The sequence below is a fragment of the Silene latifolia genome, chromosome 6, assembly GCF_048544455.1.
Source record: "Silene latifolia isolate original U9 population chromosome 6, ASM4854445v1, whole genome shotgun sequence".
Classification (NCBI taxonomy): domain Eukaryota; kingdom Viridiplantae; phylum Streptophyta; class Magnoliopsida; order Caryophyllales; family Caryophyllaceae; genus Silene; species Silene latifolia.
The window spans coordinates 89,763,601-89,784,342 of record NC_133531.1 but is presented as its reverse complement, the minus strand read 5'-3'; the positions used below and the strand labels follow the sequence as shown (position 1 = coordinate 89,784,342).

At 37.6% G+C, this 20,742-nt stretch overlaps 1 protein-coding gene and 1 non-coding gene across 2 annotated transcripts; both read right to left on the bottom strand.

Annotated features, from left to right (window-relative positions):
• Positions 1-7,310: 7,310 nt before the first annotated feature.
• LOC141586975 (ubiquitin-activating enzyme E1 1-like) lies at positions 7,311-19,083 on the bottom strand. The gene is made up of 7 exons (XM_074408384.1): positions 18,981-19,083; positions 18,464-18,846; positions 16,136-16,353; positions 11,929-12,723; positions 10,280-11,148; positions 9,335-9,767; positions 7,311-8,124 (listed from the first exon to the last, which is right to left on the bottom strand). Exons 2-7 carry the CDS (start codon positions 18,807-18,809, stop codon positions 7,528-7,530), a joined length of 3,258 nt encoding a protein of 1,085 aa, XP_074264485.1. The 5' UTR covers positions 18,810-18,846; positions 18,981-19,083; the 3' UTR covers positions 7,311-7,527.
• Positions 19,084-19,261: 178 nt separating this feature from the next.
• Positions 19,262-19,343, bottom strand: TRNAS-CGA (transfer RNA serine (anticodon CGA)). The gene has a single exon. It is a non-coding gene; the product is annotated as a tRNA-Ser (tRNA).
• Positions 19,344-20,742: the final 1,399 nt, after the last annotated feature.

The following is a 20,742-nucleotide window of genomic DNA, read 5'->3' as shown; positions in this document are numbered from 1 at the left end:
GAAGAAGAGACTTGGGAGACTGAAGCTTCTATGTTAGCTAAATATCCTGAATTATTCTCGTAAGGTATTCCTTTTTTTTACTCTTTTCCGCGTTACTAGACCGTATTTAATTATAATTAGTAAAGATATTATTCTTATTATAGAATTTTAAACTAAAATTTTGAAAATGCTTTTATGATTTTTAATGGTTTTAACATTAATGAGTGTTAAATCTCGTTGTTGGTGACGTCCCAATAATGGGTTTTCTCATTTATTGGTGTAGAAATATATTTTTTTTATATATATCTTGATATGAATGTGGATGTTCTTGTCTGATCAACAAGAGTATCACCGTTTCATTGAAAAGATACCTATATTTCTCTTATGATTATATTATTAAGATGTTGTATACTGTAATTTCTCCTTCTAAGTTTCGAGGACGAAACTTTTTAAAAGGAGGGGTGATTGTAACACCCCGTAATTTCGGACCATTATTATATTGCGGAGGTAATTTATTAATCAAGTAAAATTTGATATTAATGTATTTGAAGTAATAATAATTCAAAGAAATATAATTCTATTATATTTTGAAGTAAAGTATTTATTCTGATAGTTTCGAAATGTTTAAAAATAGTTTAAACCGTATAAAAACTTTTTATTTCGAAATAAGGGCATATCGGGAAAAAAATGACAACTCTTTTTGAAAATTGGGCAAACGATTTTGGAAATGGGTCATATGAGTACTCAATCTTCTTGTAATCTCGTGTTTAAGAACTTTGGCCTTGTCGGAATTTGCATTTGACAAGTTAATTATTGTCGAAACGAGCCAAAACCGACTCATGAAATTCCGCCACATCCCGCTCCTTTCCTCTCCTTTCCACGGCACCCTCCTCTTCCTCCTTCCCATTTCTTCCTAACACTTCTTTTGTTCTTCTTTTGGTGCCTCTTGACCGAATTCCTCAAAAAAAAAAAAAATAATAATCTTACAATCGTAATTTCATCATAATTTCTTCGTTTCTAGTCCGATTTTCGCAAAATTTATATTTTCGGAATCCTCTCTTCAAGATCTACATCCTAGTATGTTTTAATTTCAGTTTTAATTATGTCGATTTTGGCTGATTTTTGGGCATAATTTCGGTTTTTGTACTTATAATTGTGTTTTTATTGTTTGTTTAGGTGAGGATTTAGAAGACGAGTTTGGAGACTCGTATATAGTTGAAGATAGGGGCTAGCTTGCATATTAGGGTTTGGTGTTCAAGGTGCTAATTGCTCATTTTGTTGCTAAAGGTAACATATTTCGAGTTACTCGACGAATTAATGTCACAATCTTGTTTTCTTGTATGATTTTGTGATTTTTATTTGAGTAGTTTATTTCACATGATAATATGGGTTAAATTCATGTCTAATTCATGTCTTTTGTTAGTTTAAGTTCACATATTAGTATGGGAATGATTAATTGATGCTTAAAACGGTGTTAAAATGAACAAAAACGGAGAAAACGAAGGTTAGGGGTGGCGGCCAGCAGGCCCAGCAGGCCCACGGCAGGCCCTGGGTTGGCCCGGGTTGGCTCGTTGCTTGTTTCGCGGTTTTTCATGCGTTGTTCGTCGTTTTAGGTTCAATAATGTTATAGTTAGTATAAGTAACATATGGGTACACTTTTAAAATGAATAATGTTAGTAGTAATTATAATGAGGTTGGAAAAATTATTCTTATTTTGGTAGTTTGCACATGTTAGGATAGGTTATGATATGAAATTGTAATGAATAGGCTTAAAATGAATTTTATAGCGATAATTGTAATGTTGGATGATTATGCCGAAAACTGAGCCTTGGTCCCTTTGACTGAATCGATGTCAGTCAATTGTGTGATTGGTCAGCCGCAATTTAACCCGTACATGTCGCAGGGCTGGGGTTGCGGGTAAAAATTCGGTTGGATGAAATTTTGTATGAATTGGATCATCGGCCTTATTCTTGTTCTAGGCCATTTAATATGTTTTTATTTCACATATGTTGTTGGTTGATTTGAATGGGTTCTTATATTGTTGAAACGGCCTTAGATTCCCCGAAACCTTTAATATTGTTAATATCGCTTGAAATGGAATTTGGTATTGAATACTTCTTGCAGGTTGTTGTGTTTGTCATAGATAGGTCTTTATAGTCTTTGACGAGTATATGTTCACTGCTTAATAGCCTTTGTGTTCCTGACTTGGTGGGATTATATCCAAGTTGGGGCATGACCTCGTTACTTATTTTGAGGGTAAGTGGTCAGCTTAAGTACTAGCCAACCCTTTGGTGGACTCCTTAGGGTACTCACTTTGTTTTAGAAAAATTGTGGGTCTTGGGTGCGGTGGTGTGTATCCGCATGTCTAGGTCTCAAGGCAGATTTTAGGCTAGGGTTGTGTTGTGTCTTGGCCATGTTTTGATAGAACCTCTGAGCCAAGATACCGGTTCGATTACCTTCCCTACCTCGTGGTATAGACTCGAGTTACAGAGTGACTATTGACGGTGCTAAGAACTTATGCCTGTCTTTGATATATTGCCCTTTCTTGTATGGTGATTTTATGAATTGTAATAGGTGAGATGTAAGCCGGTTACAATTGATAAAGTTTGGATTACTGTTTGTTATATGTTTCACATGATAGCTTAAATTGGTCAGTTTAGTGTTCATAGGTTAGAATACTTGATAATTAAATTATTTATCATGTTGTTTACATGTTACATTAAAAATGACATTTCGTGGTCGGGAGGACTCAAGTTACTCCCCACCGAATTGTGGCTTTCGTGTTTGTATAAAATGCGATTGACAGGTTGATGATGCTTAGATGGGGTACACGGACGAGCTAGTGAGCAAAAGAACCTTGGACTTAATTTGGTTATATTTTGTAGTACACCTTTAACATATGGTTGTATTTATATTTTGGAGGGACATATGTCTCCCTCTTTTACTTTGGTTTGTATCACTATATTTTCTTGTCTTTAGCTTTGTTATGTAAATTAGTTTGTTAGCATTTGCAGATTTTGGCACCCTCCTTTGGGAAATGTTTGTGAATGGTTTAGAAAAGTTTTAAAAATTACAGGTTTTAATTAGTTGAACCAATTACAAACATATCCTGTCAGTTTTTCTGTAGAATTTACGTGTTTATTTAACGCTAAGTATGAGGGTGTCTCAAACTTGCTCTTATACATGTGGTATTTTGTAATCATTATGTCCTCTTCTTTTTAACACTTCTAACATACACCCCTGCATAGTGATGGAACACATAATTAAGTTTAATCACTTCTAAATTATCAATATCAAGTTAATCACTTCTAAATTGATGAGTGTTTGAAGTGATTGAATGGCTCTAAAGAACCTCAAATCCAAGACATTCAAGTCTGGTGAATTTGGGGGCTGCTGAACTAATTCTATGTTCCACCCATCACTGCTTGTTGCCTCTCTAAAATCTACATCAGAGTTCTCAATGTGTGGCCTTGCATTATCTTGCTGAATGTATATTGTTTTACTTGCATTTTCTGGCCATTTGCTCTTGATTTCTGGTAGCACCACACCTAACATCATTTTATTCACAACTTGCTTGGTGATGGACTCAATTGGCTTTGTCTCCATTGTTCATGCAACCCTGTTCTTGGAATTTCTTTGGGCTGGTTCCAAGGAAACAAATGGCCAAATTCATATTTTTCCATCAAAGATACATTCATTGTTTTCAGCATAATGTGGTCTTCCAACAGCACAAATAAACATTATTTTGTCTATGTAAGATTTTGACTGAACACTCCTATAGGGTTTTGGTTCTGTTTTGGTTCTGTTTGACTTAAGTAGTACCTTTGGCCATCTTTAGTAATGTAAACTCATCTATGTGTATAAGATTACTTTTATCTTTGAACATGATTTTTCTAAGCATATCATCATAATATAGCTTAGAGAGACAGAAAATTAACCTAGCAAGTTTATTTTTGTCTGTCAAACTTGGTTTGATGGCATTGGTATGACTCTTGATTACTTTGCTTGCAACCCACCTAGACATAGTTGCTTGACTTACATCTATAGCAGCTGCCACCCTTTTTTTAGTAGTTCCGAGTCTGTAGTCAATGCTTTTCAACCTTGAAGCATCAAAGTCTATCTTGTTAGTATCTTTCCTTCCCTTTAGCATGCTATTCACATTAATTAGTTCACCTGCATATCTTTGTTGCTTTGCTTCATTCCATAAATTAGTGATGGCTTTCTTGGTTACACCATATTACTGAGCCACCTTTAACATTATACCCCTGACTGGTTTCCCATCTATACATTTTAGAAGTAGTATCTGAATTATCTTTGCTCTCTCTAAGTTACTCATGTTCCTGGTCTTCTTTGTCATCAATTTGTTTGTGTTTGAGGATGATTTGTTTGGGTGTATTTAATGGGATTTGGCACTTTGTTTATAAATACACCATTTTTGTTTGTTTTCTTATAAATGATCTGCCTATAACTAGGGGTGAGCAAAATCGGGTACCCGATACGGTTTTTAAAACCGTATCGGGTATACGGTTTTTGAACGCCATTTTTTTGCTTCCGGATACGCTACGGTTTTTTCGGGTATATGGTTTTCGGGTACCCGATTAAACCGTGATACGAAATCCGGGTACCCGAATACGGTTTTCTGAATTTTCATTAAACGCCAAAAAAAAGGAACACAAACTGAGACACTTAGTACACTACTGCTATTCTGCTTCAAGGCCAAATAAAGACCTGCCAAAGTGCACAATGAGAAATTAAACAACATATAAGATAAGACGATTTTATATACGAATTTCTGACAGCAAAAAAAATGAAGCAGAATGAGAGAAAGAAAGAAAGAAAGGCAGATCTGATTATATGCATATGCTGTGTTGTTAATCGTCCGCAACATGCCCTCGATAAGAATTTATCAATGTAACAACTAACAAGTATCAACTTATTATTAATCTACTATAAGACACAAAATCAAACAACTACAATAAAATTAAGCAATAAAAGACAACAAATCTTGATAAAGTGACGATTTGAGAGGCAGATCTGAATTTGGGGAAATAATATGATTTAATTGGGGATCTGGGTTTTAAATTGGGGGAAAATGGTTAAATGGGATGTTTGATCTTCTGATTTGGGGTTTTGATTCTTTTGAATGAATGAAGGAAAGAGTGAAGGAGGGCGGAGGCGATATAAACCTTGTTGTGTTGTACTGTTGAATGTTGGTTGTTGTACTTGTCTGTTGAATGAATGAAGGAGTGAAGGAGTGAGGCTGAGGGAGGCGATATGAATTAGGTAGGGTTACTTAGTTTAGTTATGCGTTGTTTTACTTTTTCTTTTTCTTTTTTTTTTTAAATAAAACTTAAAACCAGGTCAAACCGGGTATACGCTTTTCGAATTTTGCTGACCCGGATACGAAACGGTTTCTAAAAAACCGTATCGGATATCCGAAAAAAATAACCGTATATACGGAAAACCGTATAATGAGAACCGTATACCGTATCCGTATCCGTATTAAAAATCCGTTTCGGAAATTTTTGCTCAGCCCTACCTATAACAGTGATCTTTCTATATATAGCTGTTACATAACCTTAATATTTGAACTTGCACAAATTTTGATTGATGTTGGCGCAAAATTTGAACATCTTTTGAAATATTCAAAATGGCGCAAAACAGAAAATTTTGGTTCCAATTTGGTGCCAAATTTCATCATAATTCTCCACTTGTGTGTCCTCTTGATTTTATAGTTATGATTATTGACAATGAAGGAAGAAGTGAAGGAAAACCTACCTGCAAATCTAAAGTTGATTTCATTTTGTAGTCTTCAAAATTTTAATTTAAAGATTGTAAGGTTAATTTCAGAATTTTTATTAACACAAAATCTCATTGAAGACGGCGATATATCCGTTTTATCCATTTCCTCTCACAAAATATCCACGGGTGAGTGGGGGAAGACACACATATTGACCTTGTCCCTCTCCTTTTTGAAATCCGTCAAAGCAAAGACGCTTTGTTTTATTAAAGGGTTGTACTTTTATTGATCTAGAAATCCCAATGTGTAATTTAAGTATTGTAAAAGTTGTTTGTAAGAAATGTTTTGTAATGTAGAAATTTCAGAACAGTACAATGTACTTTACTTTTAGTGGCCCACGGGTCATTATGTTGGAGGGAAGGATTATGAGTAATCCATATTGCTTATCTTTAATTAATTATGTTTTATTCTTTCCTACATACTAAGTAAACTTGTACTTTTTATTCATTCTTTATTTGTTTTCTTAAAAGTTGTGCTCAAGGATTAGGGGAAGTTTAGGCTGAATTGGATGGAGAATAATAATGGAGCACAGTTAATTTCTCTGCTAAGTAACGGTGTAATGTTTGTTGTATTTGAGGTGATAATGTTAAATGAATTCCTATTACGGAAAATGAACGCACTGCCCTTGAACTTTGATGTTTTGCCCGAAATACCCAATTTTTTTATCCGGAAAACTTTAAGAGGCTATAACTCCTATTTACGAGCTCAGAAAGTGACGATTTTTTTTTTCAAATTGATTATCTTTTCGAGAGCTACGACTTGAACAAAAAAATTGTCGAGTTTTGAATTCGTGACCAAAAGATACGGTCACTCAAAATTTGTTCAGTAAAAAAAAATTTTGATGAACAAAAACTCCTAGCCACGGGATCCAAATACGACTACTTTTTTTTTCAAATCGTAGTTCTCGGAAAGATAATCGATTTGGAAAAAAAATTATCACTTTCTGAACTCGTTGACCCGAGTTATAGCCTCTTAAATTTTCACGGAACAAAAAATTGAGTATTTCGGACAAAATTCGAAACTTCACGAACACCATTATTTATAGTAGTAATACTCCTACGGATAAATATCTCCTCACGTGTAATCAAGCATCCAATCGGAAATACTGGAAGAAAGAAATTCTGTAATCGAACTACCAAAAAAGGGCAGGTTCTTTTCTGCGCGTCCGTAATAGCTCAACTGCTCAAGTCATGCTCGTTGTCAGTCCTGACACGCAAATCAAGTCCTGCCCCTAGTAGAACAAAGGTGGTCGGTCTAATAGCACACTTGACGTTTTAGTCTCAACCCCGATATCCCATTACTTGTCAATTGTTCACACACATTTGACGACGTTTTAGTCGCAACCAATTGTCGTCAGTCGGGCAGTCCACGCCCAACCCAATTCTCAACCCTTGGCCAAAGATCTGCATACACGGCCCCCAATTTCATAAGGAGTCTATGAGAGCATAGACAATGAAACTAACCAATGAGACCAAATGAATCGAAGGGATATAATGCTGATCAATGGGACTATCACCCCCACAGAGCCAAGTGAAAACAAGCGCAGTAGATCAACTGTAGCACATAACAAAGCACATGTTCAACCATCGTCAAAGAGAAAAAGAAACATAGTTGATTGTTTGGAGATTATAATTTCGAGCACCAATGTAATTTCATCAGATGCCAACTTCTCAGACACTGCATATTAAAATGTTTACTAGTTTCAGTTTAAAAGATCGTCCGCCCAAGCCAACTGCAGAAAAATGCAACTACTTGAAGTAAACTGAAACTTGAGGAATATCAACATCGTTATCCTCGTCATCTTCACAAGCGACAACCACATCAAAATGCTTACGATTAGGCGGCAGCTCGGCTTTAGCAACATCCCTGGCAAGATCAACCATCTTCTTCTCCATTCGGTCTCTGTGTCTTGGGAACATGCTATTATAGAGCAAGCAACTCCCATATGAAATACTGTAGGCATTAAGTCCTTTGTTCCGGAGCCAATCAAGAAGCTCTTTTAAAGTCGGATTGTCCTTCAAGATCCAGCGGTCCCAAACAGTCCAGCTCATATCTTGGTGCTTGATAACTTTTGGTGGTACTGGCTCGGCCATTGAGAAGAGAGGAAGCGCCAGGTTGGCAAAAGTGTTACGGTAGGCCTCCACCTTGTGCCCACCATCCACAACTTTGTAGAGCTCGAGACAGACTAAACCTGTAGCCATGGCAGTGGCAGTTGCAATGGCCGGTATGATCCTCCCAGCTATGAATTTGGCCTTGAGTTTATCCACTTCCGGAATTCCGTAATTCCTAGCCCTCATGTTGGCAAGTCCCGCAATCATGTCCATATGGAAGTTTGTATCGTCATCCTGAACATTCCCAACAAAAGAATGGGTCATTTTTCTCGTGGTAATTAATGATAATCTCTTGTTAGTAATATTAGTAAATGAGTTAATATGGACCCGTTTCACAATCTAGACCCATACAATGGTGTTAAGTAAGACTTCGGATTCGGTATGAAATTTAAGCCTTATTTCTCCAGCATCTCTCTCTCTCTCTCTCTCTTTTATTACTACTCCATTTTGCAAGTTAATTCCGACTTTCCACAAGAGGTTTCTTCCTATTTCATACATTTCTTATTTAGGTAAGGTTTTGGGGTGAAATGATCTAGTTATCCAAACAATATATATAAAGCAGAACGCTAACTCTCCTAGCTATAGCAAGTTCTTTAAACTTTCAAAAATTCTCACATTTTAAAGGAGTAAATCTCCTATTGGAAAGAAGGGGAAAATAACTAATCCTACACATTTTATGATTAACCCACCTACACCAATTCTCTATTCCTCAACCTTAAGTCAACCTCCCTTCACCTCCTCCCACCAAGTAACAGCCTTCCTGTCCCCCTCGCTTTCCAGTGCCTCAGATCCCCTTAGTGGCAAACTTATCTACTTCCACGGTTGCTCAACAAGAAGCACAGTCGCTAGTCCCACAACCAGCCAGGCGGCAAGCCCACAATGAGTTCCATGACAAGCACACAACTAGCCAACGATGAGGCCACTACCAGCTTTACGACAAACCAACCCCCCATCTTCCCAAAAAAATCACCAATTTCAAAATTACTATGTATGAGATCTATGATAAATTAAAAATCTCGAAAACCAGTTTTGGTCAGCGTACTTTTCCCTCCCCAACAGCACCCCCACCATACACACAAGTTCATCAGCAATTTTGTGTGTCAGGTTGTAGTAGTTGGTGTTGGGCTGGTGGTGGTGATTGGTGATGACTGCTACAGATTTATTACTCATAGTTCATCAGAAGTGAGCGTTGGCAAGATTTTATACTATATTTCTTAAGAAGTGTGTCAAAACCAAATGGGAAGAAAATGAATAAATGGAGCGAGTACTATATTTGTTACAAAAAACATGTCCATGCCCCTGTATCCTAATTCTAGGACAGAGTCCTCGTGTCTAACCCATACCCACGTCCAAGTAACACATTATGAAATTACAGAGACAGCAAATATTAAGCAAAGAAATTTCACATAATGGAACAAATCAAGTCTTCCCAGAGAATATATACCTTCTCAAACTGAATTGGACTCATCTTGTAGCCAGAAGAAAGTTTCTTCCTGCAGTTTTCTAACCTGGATATCAGTTGCTCGATCACCTCACCATCATCTATTGAAGCATTGGAAACACTTGTTTCTTTTTCATCTGTGACTATCTTCACATCTTTCTTAGGTTCGAAATCAGGAACAATAACATTATTAACAGCATCAGCCATCTTTGGTGGGGATTTGACCCAGTCAGGTATAGGGATACCAAATGTCTCTGCACGCAGTATAGATGCTGCCGTCACAAAGTGAAGGTAGCTCTGGTCATCAGCAGAAAACTGCAATGGGCGCGGAAAACGTTTGGGTGCTGACCAGAATGGTGCCCCAGAACTTGTTACAGCGTCCTCCGGAAAAGTAAATGTCAGCTGCTTCACACGGTTGGAGAAATAGTCTTCAAACCTAGACAAATGAAGGATACAAGTTACGAAAAATAACACAAACATAGGATGGTCTACAAATTAACAATTACCCCAAGTAAAATGTTTATTGAATATATAACATGCAGTTTTATTCTATGTTGCTCGGACTCTTCAATATGACCTCGAGTACCCGTGTCGGATACTAGACACTCGGACACTTCATTTTAGACCAAAAACATGAATTTGTTTCATAAAATAGGCGAATCCGACACTTGGACACGTACCCGTGTCGAATACGTCTAACCGAATCCGAGTAACATAGATTTTATTTTTGAAGAAGTGATATTTTTACAATAGTGACTGACAAATTAAAATTGTTTCATCATTATAATATTAGGTTATTAAAATGAAATCACATAAAATCCAAGTATTTACTCTATGTACATATTGGGTCACTATCATTTTGGACCATCTCATACCAGATGACAGTTTTATAAGGCAAAACCTATATACTACTGAAAAAAGAAAACAACCATCCATAGTCCGAAGTACCTCAAACGCGCCCAGGTGATGCAGTCCTCAAATGTCTCACATCTCTCTGTGTCAAGACACTCAATTACACGCTCAAGAGTGTCCCTGGCCTGCGCATCACCGGCTTTTGTCATAGCAGCTGCATATTCACCTGGATTGCTCAGGTAAGCATTTACTTCAGCAGGTGTCTTCTCAAGGAGCCCTTCAAACTCAGAGCGAGCCCACGTCAAGCAATGGTCAATATTGTGAGGGAAAGAGTGTACAGTACACATGGGTGCTTGTTTTTCAGGTGGGTCGCGTGAAGCACCATAGTTTTCAGTCAGATGAGGTATGACCATTTGAGTATTACACTTGGCCCCAAGGGTGCCAGACTCCAGAAGAGGCTTTTGGAAATACACACACCTTTGATCGATATAGAGCCTGGCATTGACATTATCGAGTGCATTGATAACAACACTAAGATTCTCCCAGAATGTATCATCAAAAACATTCTCGGTCTCGGGGCTTGCACGATTTTGAAGAGCTTCAATACGAAGGGAAGGATTCATTGAAGCAGCTGCTGTAGCAGCAACAGTTGATTTTGACTGCCCAATATTCCAATCGCGGAAAAGAAATTGTCTGCTAAGGTTGCTCTTCTCTATAACATCATCATCTGTAATAGTCAACGTCCCTTCACTGCCACAAGAAACTCCCATCAAAGCAAGATTCTTCAGAAATTCACAACCCAGAGCACCAGATCCCACGACAAACAACTTCGCCGCCTCAAGCTTTTTCTGGAGCTTGGCTCCGAAAACAGAAATTTGGGCATCATATCGACTGTTCAAGGGTTTCAGATCACTTGGATCAAGTGGTTCAGACGGAAGGGATTCCAAAGAGTCAAAGTAGTAAAACTGCAAAAAAAAAAAACAATGGGAACATAAGAATCTAAATGAGCATGGCGGCCCGCGGCCAAATGAAAAAACATGATATTTCACAACGAAAGATTTGGAATTAAAAAGCTGTAGAAAAGAAAATAATTTCATATATACTGAAGCATGGATCAAAGATTAATAATGTAACAACCCAATAAACAAAAGGATTCCACCAAGAAAAGAACCCAAAACCCCTCTTTCTCCCAATTGTGCCAGCCACAACAAGAAGACATAGACTATAGGCAAACACGAGAGATGTTTGGCTTTTGTCTTATCAACACTCGCCAGTAAGCCACAGGTTGAGGAGCAGATGACATGGGCCATAGACAAACCGGAGAGATGGGTGGATGATGACAGTGAAGTCAGATAATTTGACTGGCTGCTACAACAAGAAGACATAGACTATAGGCAAACACGAGAGATGTTTGGCTTTTGTCTTATCAACACTCGCCAGTAAGCCACAGGTTGAGGAGCAGATGACATAGGCCATAGACAAACCGGAGAGATGGGTGGATGATGACAGTGAATAAGTCAGATAATTTGACTGGCTGCTACAACAAATATGAAAGTTTACAAGGGAGGGGTAGGTGTGATAAGTCAGATAATTTGAACAAAAAATCACTCTTTTTTAGGTGTAAGAAATTACACAAAGGGAAAAATGCAATGCACAAAAAGAATATCTCAAATAACCCTGTCAGGAACAAAGACAAGTGTACCTACACAGATCTTGACTTTATGCACAGCTTCTAGAAGACTAACCTGGAAGAGAGGATGGAATTTCCCAGAGCATGCCTTTATGACTTCTTGGCCAACAATACCACCAAACATTGCAGCCATTGGGTTCAAGACAGCCCTTGCTCCAAAAGCAAAGTGTCGGAGCAAATTCTGATCAATATTTTCGAGTCTTCCCTCAGCTGAGCTATCATTTATTTCAGTAACAAAAGATTTTAGCTTTTCAGCATCCGCCTCAGATCCTGCAGCAGGAAATCTACCCAACTCTGATATAAACTTATCCAATGCCTGGAAAGCCAGATGAAGTAGAGGTGGACGGTCAAACTTGGAGAAGTCACTGAGCAGGAAATCACCGGGGTCTGTTAGTGATTCACGCAATGATTTAAAATTCAGCACCTTTGGCTGTTTCACTTGGGTTACAATACCACCTTTCTCATATGGTTTAAAATTAGTGGTATCTTCATCGAGAGTGAAAGAATAAGGTCTTGCAGTCTTGACCTTTCTAGGCTTTCCATCATTCAATTCTGTCATGCCACACACTTCTGAGAACACAACTAGATCGCCATCTTGAAATTCAAGCCTCTCATCATCCACACAAGTAATAAGAGCAGGGTTGTCATTACTTATCGATGCAATTATCCCCGTGTACGGATCGTTGCCATCCACATCAACTACAGTAAACCCAGGTCCAAAGTCACAGAAGATGCTACCAAAAAGGCCGCGTACTTCAGTCTTGATGAAGGCAATTGGAGGCTGATGATTACGGCAATATTCATCAAACTCAATTGCTTTTGCCAAGTCGATATTAGTAAACACTACAGCCTGAAAAACAATTATAAAAGAATAATAAGAATAAGGAATTGGATAAATGATGCAAGACAGAGAACTAAGCATCATCCCAGGCATGAAATTATGAAGAAGATAAGCATTGATCTTGAACTCAGAAAAATACATGACATTTAGAAGAAACCTGAAATACTTCGCAACATCAAAAACCACACATTGTGCTTTAACATTTTGAATGTTATAATAAACATTTACGTCACAAACTGAACAATGGCATCTGGAACCTCTTCCAGACACAGAGAATACTATATAAATCCCTTCCTATCCCCACTTTAAACCACCGTGACCCATTCTATCTACATAATCCTCTCCTGGATCTCTGCTTTTCAAAGTCTATAGCTAAAAGCATAAACTACTACTTATCACAAAGGCTGCCTAGTTGGCAAGTTGCCATCAGCAGTACTTTACAACTTCTACTATTCCATTGTTGTATTAAAGTTATCACTTCCTTACCCATCAAAACACGGCTTTAGTGTCACAAGAATATTCAATATTCTGTCTATTATGTCAGATATATAACAAGTTGCTACTTAGCTATTATTAATTCTTCAGTAATCCATCCACTTATCAGATGAAGAAAGAGTTTTACGAACACAAGCTAGAAATATTGCTCCTCAAACTGCACTACAAAAGAAGCATTATCTTCATGAATAACTAGCAAGGCCTCCAACAAACATATAACTCATCCTTGATATCAACCCCTTTGATAAAACAACATTGACACATTGAATCAAAGGAGCCTGACTTTTGCAAGGTAAGGGGTCAGATAAATGCAGTCACATTGAATCAAAGGAGCCTGACTTTTGCAAGGTAAGGGGTCAGATAAATGAGAGGCGGCTTCTGGACAACCCCAATCACAATTGGGTCTAGAATTGCATGAATCAATAGCTACTGCACAATATAAGAAATGTACACCCTTTAGGATCTCATTTTCCCTTCTTCCCTCACATTCCAAAGCCAAAAGATAGTGAGGCTTTAACTCCCATGGAAATGAAAACTAATATCAAACCCTTCCAATAAAAAATTAAAATCTAGAGGTATCAGTACTATTTCCCGAAACAATATTATCAACATTGAAATGCAATGTCACCAACTAACATATTCAGACCATCTACAAACCGATTAGTATAGAATCTTACAAAGTCACATTCTGACAGATTGGGTGAAACTCTGTGGACCTAATCAGGTAAGGCCAGTGACACGGTGGAAATGTGATTCTATAAACCAGGATACGATGAATTAATGTTAGTACAACACAACTTTAGAGGTACTAAGGCAGACTATATAAGTGAGAATAAACTAAAAACATCTTGTACTGATAAATGTATTTTGAGAATAAACAAAAAAAAACATTTTACACACGCAGTAAAGATTAAAAAACAATTGAAAAGAAAGTTAAATAACAAGATATCATTATAGTCTTAAAGATAGGTACTAGATAGACCATAAGGGAGATCTAGGATGGGCAATAACACTTTCTTACCCGAAACCTGTATAATTCAATCCAATCCACGAAGTCTAGCTAAATCAATGAGAAACATAAAATAGATGACAGATCAGGTCAGGTCTAGTGAAGCAAATTTCTCGCCCTACCGACGCAAGCGCATCATCATCCCTTGAGTAAGCTATACATTCAATTGAACCATTCTTTGTTTCCATTTTCAATGAGATGGAATACTCATTATTTTATTGGGTTATTTCATAGGAATAATCCATCCTATGGGTGACATGCTTAAATTACTCCATCCAAGTAATCTGAATTTAATCCCTCATATCCCCCCTTCTTTCCCAGAACAAACTTGCTTGTTTTTTTTACCAGCTATAACAGGTGAAAAATGACGTGGCCACTAATATTTCATAGGAATAATCCATCCTATGGGTGACCTCCTTAAATTACTCCATCCTTTAATCCCTCCTATCACCATCATGCATTTTTGACCACCCAATCACCACCACGTTCAGCGGTTGAGGCGGCGGTCGCGGAAGAGATCACAATATGATGAGAATTGAGTTGATGAGAATGTTGGGAATAGGAAGGAGAATATTGGGTCTCCGGAGAAGGTGGTTAAAGGATTGTTGTTGTCGTCTTGGTTTGGTGGTGGCGGTGTGGTGGTTGTGGTGGAGTCTTTGAAGCGAAGGTGGGGATTTTTTGGAGAGGTGATCGAAGAGGGTGATGTTGTTGTTGTTGCATTGTTGCTGGGGATAATGACATTTTGGTTTTGATTCGAGTTTTGATTGTTTTGGATTGATTTTACATCTTCATTTTGTTATAGTTTGTTATGCAAGTTAGGACGATTAGTTGCATGGTTGGGTTGCCCATTGATAAGGTTGGAATTGAGAGAAGAAGAAAAAAGAGGACATGAGAATGGAGGGAGTCCGTGCCGGGGTTCGGATTATTATGAGATTAAATATAGTTGGGAGTATTATAAGTAGGTCACTCATAGTTTGGATTATTCTTGTAAAATAATGGTGTATAATAACCTTTAAAAACATAAGATAACTTCTTGTTTAGGTGGCCAGTCACTCTAGTATAGTATGTTCTGGGAAGGAAGAGGGGATAGGAGGAATTAAATTCGGATTACTTAAAGGATGGAGTAATTTAAGCAGACCATCCCAAGGATGGATTATTCCTATGAAATAACCCTATTTTATTTTATTTGTTTATAATGAACAAAAGGAAAATGGATGACTAAAATGGTTGCGCTACCTTTTACAACGAAATACCAAACATTCCATGAAACTCTAAAGTCTAAACAGAATTTCAATCATGGGTCATCCAAAAAGGGCCTATTTGTGTTGTTTAATAGAAAAGGGTAAGAGGCTGTACATACAACTTTCCTAACCCACCATTCATTGAAGCCATTGAGACATCTAGTTAATGTTGGTTTGTTGTTGTTTGTAGGATCTAACTTGATACTAAAATAGATATATAACTCGAAACGGCTTTATGACTTCAAATACTATGAGCGCAACAATTACTTTGTATTAAACTGATCAAAAGATTGTCATACCGGAAAAAATTATGTGAATTTCGGGCCACCTTAGATTCGCTTTCAACCTCTAGGGTCACAGTTGTAATCTCGAGCGCCAGCTCCGCCCCCAAACAAAAACGCTAACATCCCTTAGAAACTTGTAATGATGTGATGCCTAAAGCATTTTAAAATAGCAATTGGAGCGAGTAGTTCTAGTTGTAGAGAAGACCCCAGAGCAGTTGAGTAGAATTTTGCACAACTAAATACTACTCCTTCCGTCCTTGTCCCCCATCGGCCCCATCATTTGTACAACTTTATTCTTTGTGAACAATATTTTAATCAAAGGTAAACATAAGAGTGCTACGAAGGGAGTAGTACATAGCAAACATATACTGATTGCGTATGGGATAACAAACCTGAAATTCAGAAAGCTTTTCCTTAGTCAGCTCAGTGGTTAAAGTAGAAACGGCCACAGCGTTATTCAGTTCTTGTAGCTTCGGAAGAGCTACCCGAGCACGGTTCTCTCCCACATCCTTCTCTGAAAACAAAAAGTTGCTGGACAAATCCCATAGTTCCACTACTCCTTCATCATGCAATGTTACAGACTTAACGCCAGCAAGGATGAGATTTTTTGCTGCAAAATTCAAAACAGCGTTAATAATCATATTTAATCTGATATTGAATAGTAGATCAAAAAAGTTTGGTGTGGAGGAAGTCTTTCTGTAGTTCTAACTTGCTTTCTAATGAAATAGAAGTACAAGCAGAATTGTTTTACAACTGTCACATCAATTCCTTTCAAAACAAGTCTGGCAAGAGGAAAATGTGAATTTCATGTTCATTGCCTGATTTCCAAAGAAACAAAACAAAAAAAAAAAAAAAAAAAAAAAAAAAAAAAAAAAAAAACATTGCTATTTATCAGCTATAACAAATTACGCCTTTCATTTTCCACAAACGAATAGGACGAGATTATTTAAAATTTAATGCACCCCAGCTCCTGACCACATAAAACTATAATTGAAAGCCATAACAATTAGAAGCAAGGAAGTCAACTCTACCAAACACCACAGTTCATGAAAACCAACAAGCTGTCAAGCCAAGAGCCCAAAAATGAACAATTGAAGGGGGTATAAATAGAAGCAATGAGGACCGCCGACCGCGTATAATGATGCAAGTGGGGATGATTGTGTGGTTGAGATGAGTTAAAAGTGAGATGTTGGACAGTATTTCATAAACAACCAAATAGTGAAAAATGGAATGCTGTATATTTTTGAGAGACCGAGGGAGTGGAAATAATACAGTGACTCCGAAAAAGACAAAAACTACTCTATATGACCACATTTAAGGCAAGAACTACTCTATTACCTCAATTAAATAAAGAACAAGTAATCAACTACATGTGACTCAAGGACAGTCGCCTTTTCCAATACACAATACGCAAGACTTCACCTAAAATCACATCCACCTTCAAACCCCAAGATGAAGGAGTTCTACTAAAGTGAAGCAGATATAATAAGAACCGATCAGAAAACATGCAAACTTGCAGCGGTCGCTAAGTTCCACTCCTCCCATACAAGTCTTGTCAAAACAGGTGTAGCACCGTTTTGTTCAATTCTGACTTGTACATGCAGAAAGTCGCATGATGAACACTACAATTCGACAGCTTTTTTCAATCATGTACAATAAATGTAATCCACACCAACAAAAATTTCAAAACACTTAGTGCCAAGCTCCACTTCTTTGAGCACGAACATTATGTGCTTACCTTATCTCACGGCAAGAATGCAAGATTTGTGGGCATGTGTTAAAAGATAGATGGTGCACTAGACTTGATACAGGCCAATATTGCGTGCTGAGAGTCTAAGGAATCTCAAGTCCAGCTAACGTGTCTGACACGGCTATTCTGGGTGAATTTTCCTATGTTGTGGTCTAAATTGAAGTGTCAAAGTGTCGTGTCGGACACCAACACGTGTCTGACACGCGACACGGCGGTTAAGTTAAGTCAAGTGTCGGAGTAACATAGACGTATACTAACACACTCAACACTTGGTAGAGAATCTTCAGTGTGTGCAAGATACCACTTGGTAGAGAATCTTCAGTGTGTGCAAGATACCACACTAATCTTCAGTAGTTCAACATTTGGAGACAACCTATATATGACTTCTATTCTAAGATGTAAGTAATAGCATAAGAGCACCAAACCCAATATGACACTTCGAAGATGGTTATACGACAAATAGACCTAGGCCCTGCAATCAGTTCCATCCATGGTTAAAAATCTTGGTATCAACCTTATTTTGACGGAGGGGTCACAACTTGAGAACCTCAACATAGCCAAAAACACGTCTGAACCATGTATGCACATCTTAATAATCAACTCGACCTGGTATCCATTTGCTATTTCTATTTCCATTACCCCGGATAATATCACACATAAAGTTCCACAACACTCGATCACGCCCCACACGAAAAAACAAGTTAACGGATCAAACGACAGCAAAACTCGCAGATAAAATATCAAAACCTAATATTGTGAAATCTAGGAAAAAAAATACACCAAAATGACGGAGATAGATAGATTCAAAAAGTCGCATACAGTAAGAAGATTCAATCAACAGCAAATCATATACAAGCACAAGTTTAATCCATACGATTCTCACACAAATCGAACTCAAACTATATGAATCGAGAAAAGAAAATGAAAGAATAGATTAAAATGAATCTAAAAAAGATGAAAAGGAATATACCGATTTCAGCACCGAGGCCTTGCAATCCAGAGACGAGAACATTAGAGGCGAAAAGTCGGCGCATGGTCTCACGACCATAAACGGCGAGTTGACGGCTATGCAAATCCTCATCTATTTCGGAAGGATTGGCGTTGTTGCCGTTAGGTTTACCGTCAGTAAGACCCATAGCGACACGATCAGATTTAGCGATTCCGGTTTCGAAAGCTAGATTTGAGGATGGCGTGGATTCGGCAGTGGCGATGAAGCAAGGTTTTTTGAGAAGAGAAGGGTTGTGGTCGGAGTTGGTAACGGTAGCGTGGACGTCGTCGTCAGCCTCTCCTTCCACCGGTCTCTTGATAGGAAGCATATAGTACTAGCTCCACACAACTTTACAACTACTACTCCTGCAACAATAACCTAATTAATCAATCATCATATATTAATATATTAATATTAATATTTAATAATAAAGAAATGCAAATGGAGAAGGGAAGAGGCGTGAAAAGGAAGCAAAAGGAGAGAGAAGGGATAAAAGTACCGAGTTAGAGATTAGAAGGTGAAGGAGGTGGTGAAGTGGGGTTGGTAAAAAGGAATAAAGGATGGATTGATGATGGGGGTAAATTTATATTAATGGCTGACTTACTGGATGTGTTGTGTGTATTTATAAGGGAGAGAGGAGATTGGTTTCAGGGTTTCTGATTTACGATGGAGTACATTTTTACAATTACCAAGGAGGTGAAAATGGTGGGAAACAAACAGGTAATGGACTGCGGGGGTTATATGGTAATTTTGGTATAAAGGGAAAATATAGGTAAAAAGCGTCGACAGCAGGATTCGAACCTGCGCAGGCATAGCCCAACAGATTTCGAGTCTGTCTCCTTAACCACTCGGACATATCGACCCTGGTTGCTTTTTATCTGCATTTTAATTTATTTAATGCATAATAAATAGTTTGGTCAAAGCAAGATGGAAAATTTTACGGGGAAAAATAATAGAAGCAGCAAAATCGTCAAAGTCCAAATTAATGGCATTCCAGAATCCTAAAGTCAAACAAGGACTCCTTCCATTGCTAATAATAACACTGTTAACATTCATGCAAAAAATAAAAATAAACATAATCTAAAACCTCCAATTTTAAGATATACTCCTAGTATATATATGGACTAGGCCCTAAATACAAATTAAAAAAAAATAATTACTCCGTATAATGTTGGGTTTAATTGATAAGAATAATCCAAATTATTCGTCGCCTTTTCAGAATAATCCTAACTTCAATTCAACTCAAAATAAACCATATTATTCCCCTCTTTTACTCATATTAGACTTAGTCCATTTTTTACCTACAAAATCCGGTAACTCAACCGGCGTCCTTGTTTTTTTTGTTTAAACCTCTTCCCTCTCCTTCATTAACAATCCCCATTACCACCACCAGTACAACACCCTCCCAACCGCGCCATCTTCTTCAATTTACACCATTCACCACTGTGGCCAGCCAAAACACGTCACCATCTTCTGGTGATAAAACTAGAACACCCTCGCCTCCTTCCTCATACCTACGGTAAATCTACAAAATTGACACCACTAAATTTTTTCAGATCTTGCTGACACCATCCTCTAGGGTCGCCGAAATATCAGCAATAGCAACTTCATTTTTGTCGGAGCAAGTCCTCTAGTGAAAGTAAGCAAAGTAGACAGTATTACCTTTAGCAAATGCACAAGTGAAGCATCCGAGATCACTTTTTCATACATCAGATGATTTCAACTACAGATAAAAGGAAATGAAGATAAACTTTGTTTAAACACATAATCATGATGACATTCATCTCAAAATGCATTTCTAAGGGGTGCAACTTCAAGCCCAAAGTTCACAACTTCAAATTGCATGAAAATAAAGCATATACTCTCTGGTTAGAGCATGTTAAAGAAAAGGTGTTGTCGAGCCAAGTCCTAGAAAAGGTGAATGCGAGAATCATGTAATTATAAATGTAATTTTTCAGAACCTTAGATTTCCAAATTAATTTGGGGATAAATGTTAATTTAGAGGAGGTTGCGGGTGGTGTCATTATGATGGTCGTCAGTTGGACGTAGGTGGTCAGTGAGTTAAGGGTAGATGGTTATAGGTGGATAGTGGTGCAGATGTGATGACGATGAAGGTAAAAGTGGTTTATTTTTTTATTTTATTTTTATTTTTTTTAAAAGGAAGGTAAAGGTGGTCTATGGTTTGGTTTGTAAAGGAAAAGAGAAGTTACTTGCTAAACAGGTAGCAGGTTATTGAGTGTAATACAAGAAGACGGAGTCAA